A 17,344-nucleotide genomic window follows, 5' to 3' on the forward strand; every position below is an offset into this window, starting at 1 on the left:
CAGCCTGGGTCTGTGCCCTTACTGGGAACTGAACCCACAGCATTTTGGTCTATGGGATGACTCTCCAACCCACCGAGCCACCCTGGCAGGGCAAATAGGAATTCTTACTCCCTGTTTCACAGGTGGGCCACCAAGACCCACCAAAGGAGCCTTCCCAAGTCATCACCAGGCCTCAGACTTTGTGCCATTAAACATGACAACGAAATGTATCTGATCCACCCAATGAAATGCTCATTAAAAGAAAATGCTTACACGACAGCCAAAGGGTGGAAGCAATCCCAGCGTCCATCGACAGATGAATAAATAACAAAATATAGTCTCTACATTCAATGGACAATATTATTCAGCCTTACAAAGAGAAAATTCTGACACAGATCACAACATGGGTGACACTTGAAGACATTGTACTAATCGAAAAAGTCAGCCACAGAAGGACAAATACTGCATGACTCCACCTAAATGAAGTACCTAAAGTAATCAAGTTCATAGAGACAGAGAGTAGGATGTTGATTGCCAGGGGCTGGGAAAGGAGGAATGGGGACTATTGTTCTTTTAGTTGGGGAAGGTGAAAAAAACTTGTGGAGATGGATGGTGGTGATGGTGGCACAGTAACGTGAAGGTACCTCACACTACTGAATTGCACTCTTAATAGTGGCTACTGTGGACTAAAAGTTTGCGTCTCCCCAAATTCACAGGTTGAAACCTAACCCCCATTGTGATAGTACTAAGGATGGGGCTGTTGAGGGGTGACGAGGTCATTGGCAGGTTTGTAAGTGACCTTATAAAAGAAACCTCTCAGAGCGCCCTTCCTGTGGGGGTACAGGGAGAAGACAAGTCTATGAATCAGTCACCGAGTCTGCCGGAACCGTGATCCTGAACTTCCCAGTCTTCAGAACTGCGAGAAATAAATTTCTGTTGTTTATAAGCCACCCAGTCGATGGTATTTTCCTGATATTAGTTCAATGGACTAAGACAACGGTAATTTTTATGTATATTTTACCATAATATAAAAATAATTTCCCCTACTAAGAAGAGAAAGAAAGATGCTTGAAATGAAAAGGATTCACTCATCCATGCATCATTTTTTTAAAAAATGTAATTCCTTTCCTTCATGGCACAGACGTAAGGCATGTCTACTGTGTAGGACACTAAGCCAGGCAGTACCCTAAGCAGTGGTTGAACCAGGAGGATGCTCTGGCGTCCAACAGACTCTCTCCGTTTATATGGAGCAGAGAGAATAACTTCCCAGAGGTGTGAAACAGCATGAGGCACCGGAGTAAGGGAGTCGTGAAAGGGGCATGTCAGTGTGGGAGTCACTGGAGATAGTGACAGAATGAGACAGTCCTTCCTACTCCCCAAATTCAAAAAGCACCCCACTCCTCAGCACAGGGTCCCGATGCTGTGAAAGCCTTTGAAGGTCAAAAGGACACATTTTCAAAGATGCTGATGTGAGCAGAGTAGACCTGCTCAGACCCAGTTCCTGGGGCTCCCATATCCACACCTACCCTCGGCCCTGGGGGCCACCGGCAGCCTTTGGGTGCTGTGGTGACAGCCAGGCCAAGCTCCATGCTCCAACATCCAGGAGAAAGGAAGACTTACCCCTGGAGGCTGGAATCCTAGCAAGCTCACAGCCCCTGCCCGCCTCTGGGCCGGACGCGCTCACAGACTGTGGATCAGGTGGGACCATTTCAGAGGCCGAAAGCTGCCCTGAGCACGGGAGGACGGCGAGGCTGTGGCGGAGTGGACAGCGGTCGTCGGGCGCACTCGCTCACTGACCTTGGCCAGCTGCACCTGCAGTTTATTCTTCACGTCCATCACCTCGGAGATGCGGGCGGTGAAAGCCAGGTTGGTGCTGGTGAACTGCTGCCACATCTGATCTGACAGCGTCTCAAAGAGGTTCTTGGCCTCCTCCTGCAGCCGGATGGAGTTGGCCCGCATGTTCTGGGAGTGCCTGATGTTGTCATTACTGAACTTGGCCCAGGTCTCAGGCACCGAGATCCTGCAAGAGGCACGAGGGTGAATTCAACACAGGTTAGGATCAGGGGGGTGGGGCAGGCCTTGGGGACCTCTGAATCCAGGGTTGCTTGGCCTTGGCGCTCTTGACATGTGGTCAGGGATGGGACCCTGCCATGGCAGAGCTGTCCCCTGCACTGTAAGATGCTTACCAGCAGTGTCCTTGGCCTCTACCCATCAGGTGCCAATAGCATTGCCTCTCTAATGTGAAAACCAAAAATGCCTCTAGACGTGCCCCCCAGGCTAATCCAACGCCCTCGTTTTACAGGTGAGCCACTGCAGCCTAGAGGGGGCAGCTGCAGCCTTGGTGAGGAGAGATTCCCCAGAAAGGCTCTTCTCCGGGACACTTCCTCCACCCCCACCCCCACCCCCACCCCCGCCAAAAACAAGAGACGGGGGCACAGTGCTGGCTGCGGGTCCCTTTCACTCAGGGGTGTGCATGTGGCCATGCTACTTGCACCAACTTATTTGTTCAGCGAATGTTCTTTGAGTACCTACCACACGCCAAGCCTTGTCCTAGGCACTTGGGGTAGAGCCGTAAACAAGAACAGCAACAGCCCTGACCTCGTGGCGGTACATTGGTAGCAGAGGGAGACAGACAATAAATAAAGATGTTTACACAGGGTGCTATGTGCTATGAAGGAATTTAGGGGCCGGATGATGAAAGAGAGACAAATGGAGTGTGGCCGTTATGGGCCAGGGAGGGAGAAGGGGAAGGCCGGGTTTACACTCTGAGAGTGCTCATGGATCAGCAAGGGCACGAGGCTGTCGCCACCCCGGCTGAGAAGGGCAAGAGGAGAGGGACAGGTAAGAGAGGAGGAGACCTGGGGGATCACTGGGGAGGAGGGAGAGAGGGAGCCAGGGAAGATAAGTCCCCAACATCTTTCTCCTCTGCTGGTGTCCCTCTTATTGGCTGAACTCAACTGGAAACCAGGTGGCAAAGAGCCAGAAAGGCAGCCGGCCAAGGGCAGCCCCCTCCACAGTGGGCGGCCCAGGAACGAATCTAGGGGCTGAATGGAGATGCAGGCTGCGTTAGAAAGGGCAAGGGGGAAGGGTTTCAGAGGCATGACTCATAAGGGATTCAGCTTAGGCACCAGAAAGTTCTTCCTGCAGGTATAGAAACCCCACGACAGGCAACCGACAAGCGAGGGTGTTGTCCCTGGGAAGCCTTTTCTTTGGGGGCTTCAGTTCCTGGGAAAGCAGACTAGGTTCTTTTCAAGGTCTTTTCTAGCCAGGAAGTCTCTCCAGTTGCCAAGTAAAGTAGATTTTTATACTCAGGCAGTAGGGAAAAAGAGACTGAATTTTCTGAAATGGAGGTCTCATTTCAGATGTTTTACAGCCCTTAGATTGCATGGTGAATAGAAATTTCAAACGTATATAATACATGGTGGCTTTGCCTGGCTTTCGAAGAAGTTAAAAAAAACAACCAAGCAATAAACAGGGGTCTCGGGCTTCTGGAGATGGGAGAGGGTACTGTGTCTCATCCAGAGCTTTCGTCCAACAAAGACCCAAGGCTCAGAGAAGTGAAGTGTCTTTTCCAAGGTGACACAGCTACTCACCATGAGATGAGGAGGCGGCTCTGAGGACAGCAGAGAGAGACCAGCAGATTTACCCTGCTGCTGAGTGGGGCAACCTCTGAGCCTTCGCCCTCCTCTGGAGCAGGCAGCTGAGCTCCAGAGAAAATAACTGGCTAATTCACTTCTCCCTGGGGAGAATTTGCCAGAGGCAGCCTGTCTCCTCCCAGGTGGTGCGCCTCGGTAGGGGTGGGACGGGTTTTCTGTAGCCTGTGTCCTCTGAAGACGAAAGACGGCAGAGATGGCAGGTTTTGCTGGGGAGGCAGAAAGGCATCTGGATAACACACACAGGCACAGTGTCCATCCAATGTGGGCCCAGATCACGGCTCTGCCCCTTATTGTGTGAGTGTGGACCAGTCACTTCACCTCTCTGAGCCTTAGTTTCCTCATTGTAAATGGGAGTAATAATGGTGCCTAACCCCATGGTTGCCGAGTGACTAAATGTGAAGCCCCGATCACAGCACCTGACAATAGTCAACACTAGATAAATATTTATGATGCATGAGACGCTGTGTGTAAAGATCTCAGCAGGAGGCCTGGGACACAGCAAACGTCAGGTAAAAGACACACACTATCATCATCACCATCATCAGCATCAGCATCATCAGTTAATTCATAGCAAAGAGGACTTAGGTGAACAGAGACAACTGCAATTCAGAGTCTCTAAATGTCCTTTAGGCTGCCCGGATGTGGCCCTGCTTTAACCAAAGGACTTACATGCATATATGCATTGCCCATGGACACAGACAATAGACTGGTGAAGCACTGGGGCGGGGCAAGAACTGGGTGGAGGGGGGCAATGGGGGAAAAAGGGGGACATCTGTAATACTCTCAACAATAGAGATTGAAAAAAAGAAAGCCCAAATAAAAGCCCTGAGGAGCAATTAGTCACCACAAACAGCAGTGGAGGTGCTGGGTGAAAGACTTTAAATATATCTTTATTGATTTCAGGGAGAGGAAGGGAGAGGGAGAGTGAGATAGAAACATCGATGATCAGTCATCAATTGGCTGCCTCCTGCACGCCCCCTGCTGGGGTTTGAGCCCGAAACCCGGGCATGTGCCCCGACCGGGAAGCAAACTGCAATGTCCTAGATCCTAGGTCTATGCTCAACCACTGAGCTACGCCGGCCAGGCATGGGTGAGAGACTTTAAACAGCAGCCCCTCTGGGGCATGGAAGTCGGAGTCTCCGCCAGCTGGCCTGGCTGCCCAGCTTTCAGGGAGGCATCTGCCCAGGTTTCAGGGAAGCATCCAGACTCCCTGTCCTGATGGACAGTTGTGGATGAGGGCACTGAACCCCTAAGTCCTGCTGGCCTTGGCAGTGCCATGGGGTAGTCAACTTTGTCAGGAAAAGAAAGGTTCCCAGGAGTTGTCATTGCTAGGAACTCCAAAGGGTCCTCTCAACCCTTCCATATTTACCAAGATCCAGAAAGTGACCCTGGGCGTGGTCCAGGAGACTGCCAACAAACACCTCTCCTTCCTTCCTTCTTTTTCCCCTCCCTCCCTTCCTTTGGTTCTTCTTTCCCTCCTTTCCTCCTTTCCTTCATTCTTTCTCAACAAATGTTTATTGCACACCTACTATGTGACAAGCACAAATCTATGTGCTAGAGATTTTTTAAAGGGCCCAAGATAGACACCCCTCTTTGCCAGTACCAAACTGTGTCTCTCTCCCCAGACTTCAAGCTACCAATTAGGATTGGGAAAGCATGCTTTCGTCCCGCATGAAGTGCCCCGATGCTGTGACATGCCCACACCAGTGCCTGGCATACAGAAGGCACCAGCCTCATAGCTGCTGTGCTGAGTCAGTGAAGACATACAGCAAGCACTCAATAAATATTGGCTGTTGTCATTCCCCTACACGAGGCTGTGTGCTCAGCACTTCCCACGCGGACACTTTCATGCTCATAGCAACTCTGGGAGGTGGGCACTATTATTAATCCAGTGCTATAGATGAGCAACGGGCCCAGCGGATGAAGTAATTTACCCCGCATACTAGTGTAGAGGCTGGACCTGAGGCCGGGGAGCCTGGCTGCAGAATCCACGCTTCACCACTACCAGCGCTGGTGGACGTCCATCAGCCCTCCCAGCCGAGCTTGAATTCCTCCTCCCTCTGGCTATAACCATTATGCTGTGGGGTTTGTTTGGTGGCTGCCAATCGAGGCGCCCCAGCATGTCCTGGCCCAGCAGCAGTGGCCATGTGACCCTCTCTAAGCCAGTCGCTTGCTCTCTCTTGCTGGAATTTGAATCTTGGACAAAGTGGAGTGAGAATGGAAAGATGATGGTATCTGACAAAATAGCTGATTAGCTCTCACTTCCCGGCTCATTCAAGCCGCCAGAACCTTCCCCTCCAGCCTTCCCTGTGAGTCAGCGGCTCTCCACAACCTTCCAGTAAATTCTCTCTTGTCTTAAGTTTTTAGCCAGAATTGGATACTGCGGGTTGCAACCCAGGATCCCCATCAACCACACTGCTTCTCGCTTGACTGGTGCATGCTGAGCCTTTAAGGCTGCCTGGCAGGAGCAGACCCACTCCCATGGGCAGGGCCAGATGGGGACCAAGAGCCCGGTACTCACGTGCCATCGATCTTCTCCACGCCGTGGAAGAAGCTGATGCAGTCTGATGTGTTCCTCAGGTTAAAACACTTTTCATCAATAAACTGGGCTGAGCTTTTGTCCTCAAGGTCCCTCTCCAGAGCGTGCTGAGCATCTCGGTTATCCCTGGAAGAGGGGGGAGAGGACAGATGGTCAAGGATTTATCCCTGGACTGTGCACTCATCCAGAGTCCCTCACCAAGGTCACACGGGAGGTCAGTGCAGAACCACGGTGGAAAGTCAAGTCTGTGGACTCCCAGGAGGGTGTTCTGTCCACCCCCAGCAGCTTCTCAGCCCTCTTCCCACCTTGATGCCCCCACCACATACCCAGGGCCTCCCCCTGCTCCCCCAACCTCCCCCCAATCCAAGCAGACCTATTGTCATTAGAACAGGGGTGAGCAAACATTTACTGTAAAGGGTCAAATACCGTTTAGGCTTTGTGTGTCAGATGGTCTCTGTGGCAACTACTCAGCTATGTAGAAACAGTCATAGATAATATATAAATGATGGGTATGGCTGCATTGCAATAAAATTTTATTCACAAAACTGGGTGGTGGGCCAGATCAGGCCCTTCAGCTGTAGTTTGCTGACCTGATTGAGAAGATAGGAATTTACACTTTGGACAAAGCCTGGTATCGCTCTAAATCATGTGTCTCACCCTATGCCCAGCGCAGAGGGAAACGACATGGATAAGGCCTGGTCACTTACCTTCACGTTGCTCACCGATTTGTGTAAATAAATACAGTAAAACCACATACCGCACAGCATCATAAGGGCAACAGTGCAGGTTTGTAAAGGGTACACAGTAACATGCAGGAGGGAGCCATTAACTCAGGGTGAGGGAGTGATCAGGGAAGGCTCCCCAGGGAGGTACCTGGGCTGTAGGAGTCGACATTATGGACAAAGTTGGGTGGGGGGATGAGAATTCCAAGCTGAGGACACCACGTGTACAGAAGCAGAGGAGCTAGAGACCTCCAGGTGTTTGGGGACCTATAAGCGGCTCAGAAAGGTTGTCAGAATCAGGGACCGGGCAGTCCAGGACTGAGTCAGGGACTAATAGGAGGCAGCGACTGGGCACTCAGGGACCGGGCAGAGTCGGGGACTGAGCAGAGGTAAGGAGAAGACAATAGGGAGGGTCCAGGCCTTGAACCTCGAGGGCTGCTATCTTGGCTGAGAAGTTTAGACATAAAGGCCACTGTTTGCCAAACTCTAGACACTGGAGAATCACTTTCATGATTCTTGTCGTAGTCCCAAAGTACATATACTATCATTTACTTGCTACTTTTTTTTTACTAAGAAACTTTTAAAGTATCAATAAATATATTGTAAAAAGAAAACCTCAATCACTGTCTTTAAAGGAAAACCAATAATTCTTTCTGTTAATGGGTCACCTCAAACATAAATACTAAGCAAGCACTAGCAGAATCCTAGCTAGACTCCATTGTCTCTGGAAGGCCCCAAGCCTGAGCCTTTTCCTGTTTCCTTCTTGACTGAAAAAAGAGATCAGTGTTAAAAGCACCTAAGCATCGACTGCGACTTTCGCCTTGAAGTGCTTAGGAAAACAAAGAGAATTAAGGAATAACTCTGACCAAGCGAGTTCATGTCCAGACGCCAACTAAAGTGACTGGTGTGCATCTGACATTGTCTCTCTCTTTCGCCTTCCGCATCCTCTCGCCCTCTCTCTCTTTCTCTCCCTTTCTCTGTCTATCCCCTTCTCACATCTTTATCTGTTTCTGCCTCACCTTTCTTGGCCTCTCTCTGTCTTAAGGGGTCTCTCTCCCCCTCTCTTCCCTTTCTCTCCTTCTCCCCTGTCTGTCTCTGTCTATCTTTTTGCAAATTTCTTTTTCTGCTGTGGATACTAGGAGCCGGTGAGGGTTTCAAACAGGCCAGGAGCAAGAAAATTAAATCCTGGCTCTGGTCAGGGTGGCTCAGTTGGTTGGGTGCCGTACCATGCACTGAAAGATCGCCAGTTTGATTCCCTGTCAAGGCTTGTGCCCAGGTTGCTGGCTCGATCCCCGGTAGGGGGTGTGCAGGAGGCAGCTGATCGACGTATCCCTCTCGCATTGATGTCTCTCTCTCTCTCTCCCCCTCGCCCTTCCTCTCTCTTTAAAAATCAATTTTAAATAAATAAAATTGTTAACATGTTTAAAAAAAAGAAAAAGGAAGTGAAATCTTGATGGTGGCTCCCACCTATCAGGATACTCAGGGGCAATGTTGGGTAGAAGGAACCATCCTGGGGCCCTGGGGGCCTTCTGAATGGGCAGAGCAGTGGAGAAATAGAGCTCCATCAAGTCTAATGAACTGGCTGGAATGTGAAGAAAGACCAGAATGTAAAAAAGAAACCTGCCAGAGCATTAGAGGGGCACCTGGGGCCTCAGAATCCCTGGTCAGCTGGTCCAGACTGCTGGCCCTTGCTAATGAGGCCTGGGGAAGGATGGGACAGCCCCTGTCTCCCTTCCTTGGTCCATGATAGAGTGCCCAGCCCGTGTCAAGGCTCACGTGGCTGTTGGTCCACCAGGAAGAGCCGGAACTTGGCTCCTGCCCCATCAGGAAGAGCCTGGTGAGCTGAGATCGTGATCCTGCCCAGATGGGGGCCTCAGGCCTCACCCAGAAAACCACAAGTCAACAGCCATCCCAGGCCTGCCTGTGCCAGGTTGGCCACCTGAGTGGGTCAGCGGCAGAGTTCCCCACAGGCGACCAGCACACAGTGACAATAAAGCTCTGGCCGATTCTAAGTTAATCAGGCTGCCTGACAACACGCGCTGCCTCCCTGCAAGATGCCAGGCATCCTCTGACAACTGGGCGGCTCCTCGAGATCCAACAGTCTCTGTCCAGGGAGGCCTGGCCTCTGGTCCTGCAGGAGGGAATGTCTCCTGCACCTGCTTTGGTCCCCCCCCCCCCAGCCCCGCCTCAGCTGCTTCATCTCTCAGCGGCTATTCCAACATCCCCTGCTTTTCCCCTCTTTCTCTGTGGCTGTCCCTCTCCATCTGTTTTCTCTGTCTCTAACTCACCTCCTGACTTCTCTCTTTGTCTGCACACATCTGTGTCACCACCACCACTGTTTATCACTTCATGTGTTTCTTTTTCTGTCTCTCTCTGTCTCTCATGTCAGTCCTCATTCTGTGTCTCCCAGGTGATGGGACTGCCTTGGTTTATCTCTGGTTCTCCCAACTCTCCCAGCTAGTCCTTCATTGCCTGAGGTTGCACAAGCAGCCCTTGCACCCCACCCTAGCCTCAGAATTTCTCTTCCAGGGTCCAGATTCCCAATTTCAAGTCTGGGCTTTCATTTACTCTGCCAACTCAAAAGGTCCTGTTCCCCAAACTTCAGCCCTCCTGTCACCCCAATATTGAGTTCTATCTCAACTTTGTCAACAAAAAATGGAAAATCATTCTCTCTTGCCCAAAATATGTAATTGTAAGAATAAGAGCAATAAAAATACAACAAAGTCATTTACCTGCCCAAACTTTCCTGTTTAAATCCAAGGATTTAAAGTTTTTTAAAAAGTGAATTAATTTTAGACATTAGGCAAGCAGTAGTCCAAGTTGGTGGAATTGTCAGAAATCAGAACAGAGGCACACAAATGACAGAATTTAACCCTGTTTTCACCCATTCAACTGCCCTTCAGCACTGCTGTGCTTGCACCTCATTTCGGACACCCCACCTATGACTCCTCCCTGGATCTGCCCTGACCAAGCCCTCAGTTCTGCTGGTAGCTCTCAACACTGCCTTGAATGTGTTTGGTCCTGGCTGTTTCTCTCTAATCCCTGCCACCCAGTTCTCAGTGCCTCAGTGGAACTGAGGGGCTGCTGGTGGGGAGTGGGGTAAGGAGGTGACTGCTGTTTCGGGGGTACAGCAAGCCAGGGCACCAAGCCCCAGAGCCTATTTGCAAACTGCCTGACCCTTTACATCCCATCTGGCCTCCCATGTGCCCCACACAGCAGGAAGGGTGCCCTGGAAAGGTTGCCAGCCGCCTCTTCCTATCTATATTTGAGCAAATGGAGAGGGGAAGCTAGCAGAGCAGCATGCCCTGCGTGAGTTAAAGGCAAGTGCCCGGGTCAAGACCAGGCAGGAAGGCCGCCTCTGGAGGAGTTGGGTGCCAAGAGCTTAGCTATGGACCCCAAGCCCCGTAAAACTCAAGCCTCCCTTTAATTATGCGGGAGCCTCCTGGCTTGTCATGACACCGATTACATAATCTTCCAAGAACTAAAAGCTGATTCCTTTTGAAGACTCTTGGCTCAGGCGTCCACCAGCTCCCCTCTGGAGATTCCCCAGCCCTTTGCCTTGATGCCTAATGCCGCCCACTCTCTGCCATCTCCCCAGGTTCAGAGCTCCCATGGGGAAGCCACAGGTAAAGAGGGGCCACCATGAGGGCAATTTCTTTTGCTGAGCCCTCATTGCAAACAGGAATAATCAGCGATGTGCTGACTCATGGAAATCAGTGTGCACACTCCATAGCTCCCTATTGGTAGGATGAAATCACCTGTCATGGTGGCATCTACACCCTGACATTGGCAAGGGCTCCAAATCAGGATTTTTTTTCTTTCTTTCCTAAGGAGCTGGTTGTTAAACACTTACTAGTATACCCCTGACCAAAAGAACCACCGAGAGCTAGAGGTCCATCTGGCTTGCCCCCCAAAACCTGGGGAACCCAAACAAACTCCAAGAGGGAGAGAAAGCAGCCCTTACCGCATCTGGGTATCAATCCTTTGAGCTAATTTTCTCATTTGTTCTTGGCAGCATTTCAGCAAATCTACCTCCTGCAATGAAAATGTCAGAAAGAGCCGTGCCCTTGCAAACTCACAGCATCCTGTCTCCCAGGCCAGTGTCTCATCCCGCACCTCTCGCTGCCCACCCTTGACCCCACAAACTGAAACATCAGGGTGGAGCCCACGTCCTGCCTCCATCCACATGATTCCCTGCCAGACAGATAAGGGTTGATTGAGGAGGTTCTACATTCTTTGCCTGCTTTCTTCTCTTTTATATACTTCCAGATTAAACGAAAAATCTAGTACCTACTCTGTGCCAACTACTCAATTGTAGATTGCTTTATCATTAAATTAAATAATGCATACAAAGTGGTACAGTGCTTGACATATAGTAGGTGCTCAATAAATGCTGGCTTTTATTATTATTATTTACTGGTATGATGATGGTGGTGCCCATTTTAGAGATGAAAAGACTGAGGGCCAAATGACGTTTCTCCCTGTTCCTAAGCTACAACCTAGGCCCCCACCCTGGCTTTCTTAGCTCTAACTCTGCATGGGCTGGCACAGATGGCTTCTGCTCCTGGCAGGCAACTCAGAAAGTTCTCTGACCAGCTGTCCCTCCCTCCTCCCTTGGGGCCTGGGCACACCCAGGAGGCACCTTACCTGGATAAGGTTTTTCTCCACGTTGTCATGGACCAAATCAATCCCGATCCTTTTCTCTCGATGGTACAGACACTCCAGTGCCACCTGTAGGAAGCAGTGGGAAATGGTGTGTTCACCCTGCAGTCTTACGCAGACCTGGAGTGGAGGGACTCCCATCTATCTTGGCAGTGATCTGTTTTATCCCAAGGGAAACCTACTGCTTCACATAGCCTCACATTGTGCGTCTGAGTGGCTTTCTGCCTCCCCCGCCACGGCTGTGAGATGCCACGACAGCAGATGGGTGCAATATTTGTGCTTATCTCACAGGTTTGCTGTGCAGGTTAAGTCAGCTCAACAAGAGTAAGGCACTCAGAATACTGTCAACATCGCTATGAATATACAGCTGGCTCCGGAACAACACGGGTTTCAGCTACATGGGTCCACTTATATGCAGATTTTAAAAATAAATACTGCAAATGTATTTTCTCTCCCTTATAATTTTAATAACATTTTATCTTCTCTAGCTTACTTTACTGTGAGAATACAGTATATTATACATAGAACATACAATATATGTGTTAATTGATGGTTTATGTTATCAGTAAGGCCTCCAGTCAACAGTACCCTAGCAGTAGTTAAGTTTTGGGGAAGTGAAAAGTTATATGTGGACTTTTGGCTGCCTGGGCAGTCGGTGTTCCTCGCCCATCATTGTCCAGGGGTCAATTGGATTGACTATGAAAAGTGATTTTTGGAGATCTCTAAATGGGGGGATGGGGTGGAGAGCTTTGGAAAGTGACCAGGGCCAAGACCCAGTCAGCCCTGCCACATAGCAATGGATCTTACAACTGTCATGGAGACATAAGCAGAGCGGAATAGAAGACAGGAAGGCAACAGCTCAAGGGAGCCCCTGCAATGAGACTGAGAAAGAATGGAGATGGGCCAGCAGCCTGTGATGTCACAAAGAGCAGCGGGGGAGGCAGGAAGTGGGGAGCTTGACATCTTGGTGTTGGGCTGCCCAATGCACCTGGGAACTCGGGAAGGAGGGGGGCTCATTGATTCCGCAGAATTCCCTGAGCCCCTTCTCTGTGTCACCCTCAGTCAGGGCACTGGGGATACCGCAGTAAACCAAAGAGGCGGCCCAGCTGTAATGGGGCTCTCACAGAGGGGTGAGAGCACACTCGAGTAAACACATAAAGAAACGCAATCCTTTCTGACTGCGGTAGAGCTGTGGGGCGGGTGTGCAGTAAGGGTGTCAGGGCGGTCAGGGGGACTTCTCCGAGGCGACAACCCGTGACCTAAGTCATGAGAAGCAACGGAGATGAATGGGAATACTGTGCCAGGAAGAGGGAGCAGCAGATGCAAAGGCCAAGGGGGGTGGGGACAGACAGGAAGCCGCTGGGACCGGAGTGGAGAAACTGAGGCTGGAGCATTGGGCAGAAGCTGGGTCGTGCAGCGCTGGCAGCTATGACCAGGAATTTAGATGTTAATAAGGGTGCATTAGGAAGCCATTCAGGAGGTTTTATTGGGGGAGTAGGGAGATTCAGTTCAATACTGAAAATCATCCGTGGCTGCTGTCTGGAAAATGGGTTGGAGGGAGCAGGAGTGGGGAGGCCAGGAGGGAGGCAGTCACCACTGTCCAGTGAGAGGCCCCTGGACTGAGGTGGTAACCCTGGAGATGGAGCGAAGTGGATAGAACTGAGATGTCTCTGGTCCCTGTGCCACTGTGTGGCTGTCTGAAGAGGCCACATGTGTTGGGCACAACTGGGTTTTCCAGACAGGCTGGGGAGTGAGGAGAGAGTGGGAGAGTTGAGCACAGCTTTGGGATGCTATCCTGGGCCTCTGAGCAGCATTCCTGCCCACTCTCCTCCCAGGGGAGAAAAGTAGGGGTGTAGGGAAACAGTAGGACTCCCCCATCCCACCAGAGTGGATGGGCCCTGTGCCACATCTCCGGGGGGATCTGGAGGCAGGACCTCTCCTACAGAAGTCCCCACACCTAACATGGAGCAGAAGGGGCTGCAGGAGATTTCCAGGCAGGAGGTTCTGAGTCCCCACAGGCTCCAGGGAGCCCCAGAGCATCATCCACGTGGCCAAGATGATCTCCCCCAGCATGAGACGGATAATGCCGGTTCCTTACTCAATGTCCACTCCAGGACCCAGAGAAAAACATTCGCCCAGGCTCCTCTGAAGCTAGGGAACCCAGGTGAGTTCCGGCAAATGGGCTAAAAATGGAATCACATGATGGGCCTTCTGAAAAACCCGATATTCCCCATAAAAAGGGATAGACACAGTTGGCACATCGCCATACCCCTACCTTCCTGCCTCGATGGGAACTTCACAGTGCTCCTTGCGGGCAGGAGCTTGCAATGTGAGCTCTGAAACCTCCTTGCGAGCGGTAGGACAGCAGGACATGCTAAGGATGGCCAAGCAGAAATACAGGGGCCTGACCACCTTCTGGCGCCAAATGGAGGCTGCAGATGCCTGAGCTGTTTCTCTCTAGAATTCTCACTATGACAGAAAAAGAAATTCCCATTTGGTTGAGTCGCTGTGGTCATCTGTCTGTTTACATGCAGCCAAAAGCCACCCTTACGGATGCAGGCCATGAGGGGAGACTGGGAGACCAGGGAAGTGTCGAGAATGTCCGCAGTAGGATGCTCATTCATTGATCCAACAATACTTACTGAGAGCCTACTATGTGCCACACACTGTGCTAGGCTGGGAAGGATTCCAGCCCCTGGCCTAGTCAACAGGCAGTCGGCATAGACATTGCTCATTAAGGACCAGCGTAGACACCCAGGCGCATCACAGCTGAGTGCTGGCCTTGAACACATTGGTGACAAAGCAGACAAAAGCCCTTCCCACATGGCACCTATATTCTAGTGCAGGGAGAAAAACAGTAAATAAATAAATGTGAATATTATAGAGTTTGTTAGAAGGTGTTAAGGGCTTCGGAGAAAAACAAAGCAGCTATTTTAAGTATGTCCTCTAAAGACCATCGCACACAGGCTTGTCATATCTTGATAAACACTTTAGTTTTCATGTAACCCCAAGGAGAAAGAGAAATTCCATTCAGTGTGAGGAACCTTGATTTGACTGGGGTTGTCCTAAATTGGCCAAGGTTGTATTTTTTATCTTAAAAACGGACTGCAGAGGATGATGCAGTGCAAACCAGCCTGCAAGGTGCCTGTCACGTGATCTGCACTGCAGGGAAGCAGTGGGGCCACCAGGCCCCTCCCCGGCCCGCACTCACTGGCCCCGCACTCACCTGCAAGGGACAGTTCACCTCGTCGGCCGCGCACTCCAGCCGCCTCCTGACCATGTCCATGCTCCGGTTCTCATTGAGCAGCCTGTCCAGCTCGTAGCTCAGCTCAGATTTCCAGAAGCCAATGTCCGACAGCCTCTGGCCCAGGTTCCGGCAGGTCCCCTCCTGCATCTGGTGCGTCAGCTGGTCCTTGTCCTGCATGAGCCGCACCGAGTCCCCCATCAGCCGGCCGGCCCACAGCTGCGAGGCCTCGGCCCCGCGCATCTGCAGCTCGTTGGACCGGTCCCAGTCGTGGGGGCTGTAGCGGCAGAAGAGCCCTGAGCGGAGCGCGGGCAGGATGGTGGGTGGCTTGAGACCCTTGTGGCATGTGGTGACGCCCCCTTCCGGGCAGGTCTGGGCGTTGGAGACCCTGTAGAAGAGGCTGGGTCTCCATGAGTTGAGGTAGCGGTACCCAGGCAGGTAGTAGGGCTGGTAGCATTCCTGGATGACCGGGGCCGGCGCTGTCAGGGGCTGCTCAGCGAAGTCACAGCCTTTCTTGGGGCCACAGTAACTGGCGTTCTGCGTGGTTCCAAGAAACTCCATCCTTTCCCATCAGCCCACAAGGGCAAAACTCTGCCCGGGAGCCAAGGCACACAGCAGGGGAAGGAGCTTCTCTAGGGACCGGCAGGACCTCTATGACTCGCCACTGTTGTCATAAAGCCTGGGGACGGGGCTTCACTGGGGCCCTTGCTCACTTTCAGGCCTGCTGGGGCCATATTGTCCCAACTAACACACACACAAAATCAACAAGGGAATGAGTTTCTCAATCCGTAGAGTCAGAGTTGCAAAAAAAGGCTTTTGTCTAGTTTTCCATAACAATGGAATCTGCCTTTTCAGACCTAACTGCCTGCGGGAGAAAATTTAACATAGTCTGAGCCAGTAAACGCACTCAGTCAGGGCCAGTTTGGTCAAGGTTACTTTTTTCCTTCTGTCTTTTCCCCCCAAGGTGGCACCAAAGTGGTATGTCCGCTGCACAGAATACTACTCAGCAGCCAAAAGGAATGAACTCTTGGTACACGGAACAACACGAGTAAATCTCAAATGTATTCGGCTAAGTGGAAGCAGCTAGACTCAAAAGGTCACATCCTGTGTGACTCCGTTTAGATGACAATCTGGAGAAGGCAGATCCATATGGGCAGAAGACAGATCTGTTACTAGGAGCTGGGGGTAGGAGGACACGAAAATTTGGGGATGTTGATAGTACTGCTCTATATCTTGACAAAAACTAAATGTATTTGTCAAAACAGGTAGAATTTGCCACTAGAAAGGGTGAATTTTATGGTACATAAATTATACTTCAATAAACCTGATCTTAATAAGGGGAGGGGGAGAGGTTGTGAGCTCACAACTCAGCAGAGACCAGGTCTGTTTGGTTCACTATTAAGTCACAGCACACCACTGAATGAAAGGATGGGCATCAAGAATGAGAGTTTTATAATTTCAGAAAAAGTATTCAATCCTCAGTTCTACACCAATATTTTTATCCCATCAAGAAACTGCCTTCTGCTTTCATTTTGTTGATGGTTTCTTTTGCTGTGCAGAAGCATTTTAGTTTGATGTAGATCCATTTGTTTATTTTTTTCTTTATTTTCCTTGCCCTAGGAGACATATCAGCAAAAATATTGCTAACAAGAGATGTCTGAGATTTTACTGTCTATGTTTTCTTCTAGGATTTTTGTGGTTTCGAGACTTACATTTAAGTCTTTTATCCATTTTGAGTTTATTTTTGTGTATGGTGTAAGCCGGTGATCTAGTTTCATTTTTTTGCATGTAGCTGTCCAATTTTCCCAACACCATTTATTGAAGAGACTGTCTTTACCTCATTGTATGTTCTTGTCTCCTTTGTCAAATATTATGCTAAGTGAAATAAGCCAGTCAGAGAAAGACAAATACCATGTGATCAGCGTCCTTTGTCCCCTCTGTCCCCACAGAATGCCATAGAAACGGAATGATTCAGTCTGTAGTCCTTTGAGCCCAGCCTCTCTCCCTTAGCATGATGCTAAATGCAATCCATATCCTTCCACATACATTTCTGGGCAAGTTTGAGCATAACTTCTGGAAGAAGTTACCGGATGGAAGTGCATGTATATTTTTCACTTGGATATATTGTCTTGAAGGTTTCCCCTTCCTGGGAGCCCCTAGATATATACTTTATTACTAGATATATTTTTATGTGCATGTATGTTGTCCTGAAGCTTTCCTGTCCTGTTGGTCTCTGGAGGAAGCAGCCAGGGTTTTCCTTGAACCCTGGCAATGGCTTCCAATTCAGACACTGAGGGGCATTAGTCAGGGGTGGCTGCTCCTGCCTGTTTGCCTTGGCCAGGAGCCCGGTGCTGTAGGGGCGGGCAGCTCAGGCATGAACACCAAGGCCCCCCCGCCCACATCAGTTACAGGACTGCCATGGAAGGAAGCAAGGTCTTAGAAAAATCCAGAAACTGGCAAAATAAGTCCCTTGGTGACCTCTAACATGGAGAGTTCGAAGCAGGCCGGAAGGATCTGTGGCTTCACTCCCTGGGCTCCAGGT

At 50.5% G+C, this 17,344-nt stretch overlaps 1 protein-coding gene across 1 annotated transcript in view; it reads right to left on the bottom strand.

Annotated features, from left to right (window-relative positions):
- The window catches only part of TEKT5 (tektin 5), a gene marked incomplete at its 5' end in the record, with an annotated part of 32,995 nt that extends 17,632 nt beyond the window's left edge, over positions 1–15,363 (bottom strand). Inside the window, 5 exons of the mRNA XM_081131177.1 lie at positions 1,777–1,999; positions 6,157–6,300; positions 10,861–10,931; positions 11,544–11,627; positions 14,785–15,363. Of these exons, the coding sequence (XP_080987303.1) occupies positions 1,777–1,999; positions 6,157–6,300; positions 10,861–10,931; positions 11,544–11,627; positions 14,785–15,363 (1,101 nt within the window). The remainder of the gene's footprint in view (positions 1–1,776; positions 2,000–6,156; positions 6,301–10,860; positions 10,932–11,543; positions 11,628–14,784) is intronic.
- Between the last annotated feature and the right edge of the window lie 1,981 nt (positions 15,364–17,344).

This window comes from Miniopterus schreibersii, assembly GCF_964146895.1.
Source record: "Miniopterus schreibersii genome assembly, chromosome: 3".
Lineage (NCBI taxonomy): Eukaryota > Metazoa > Chordata > Mammalia > Chiroptera > Miniopteridae > Miniopterus > Miniopterus schreibersii.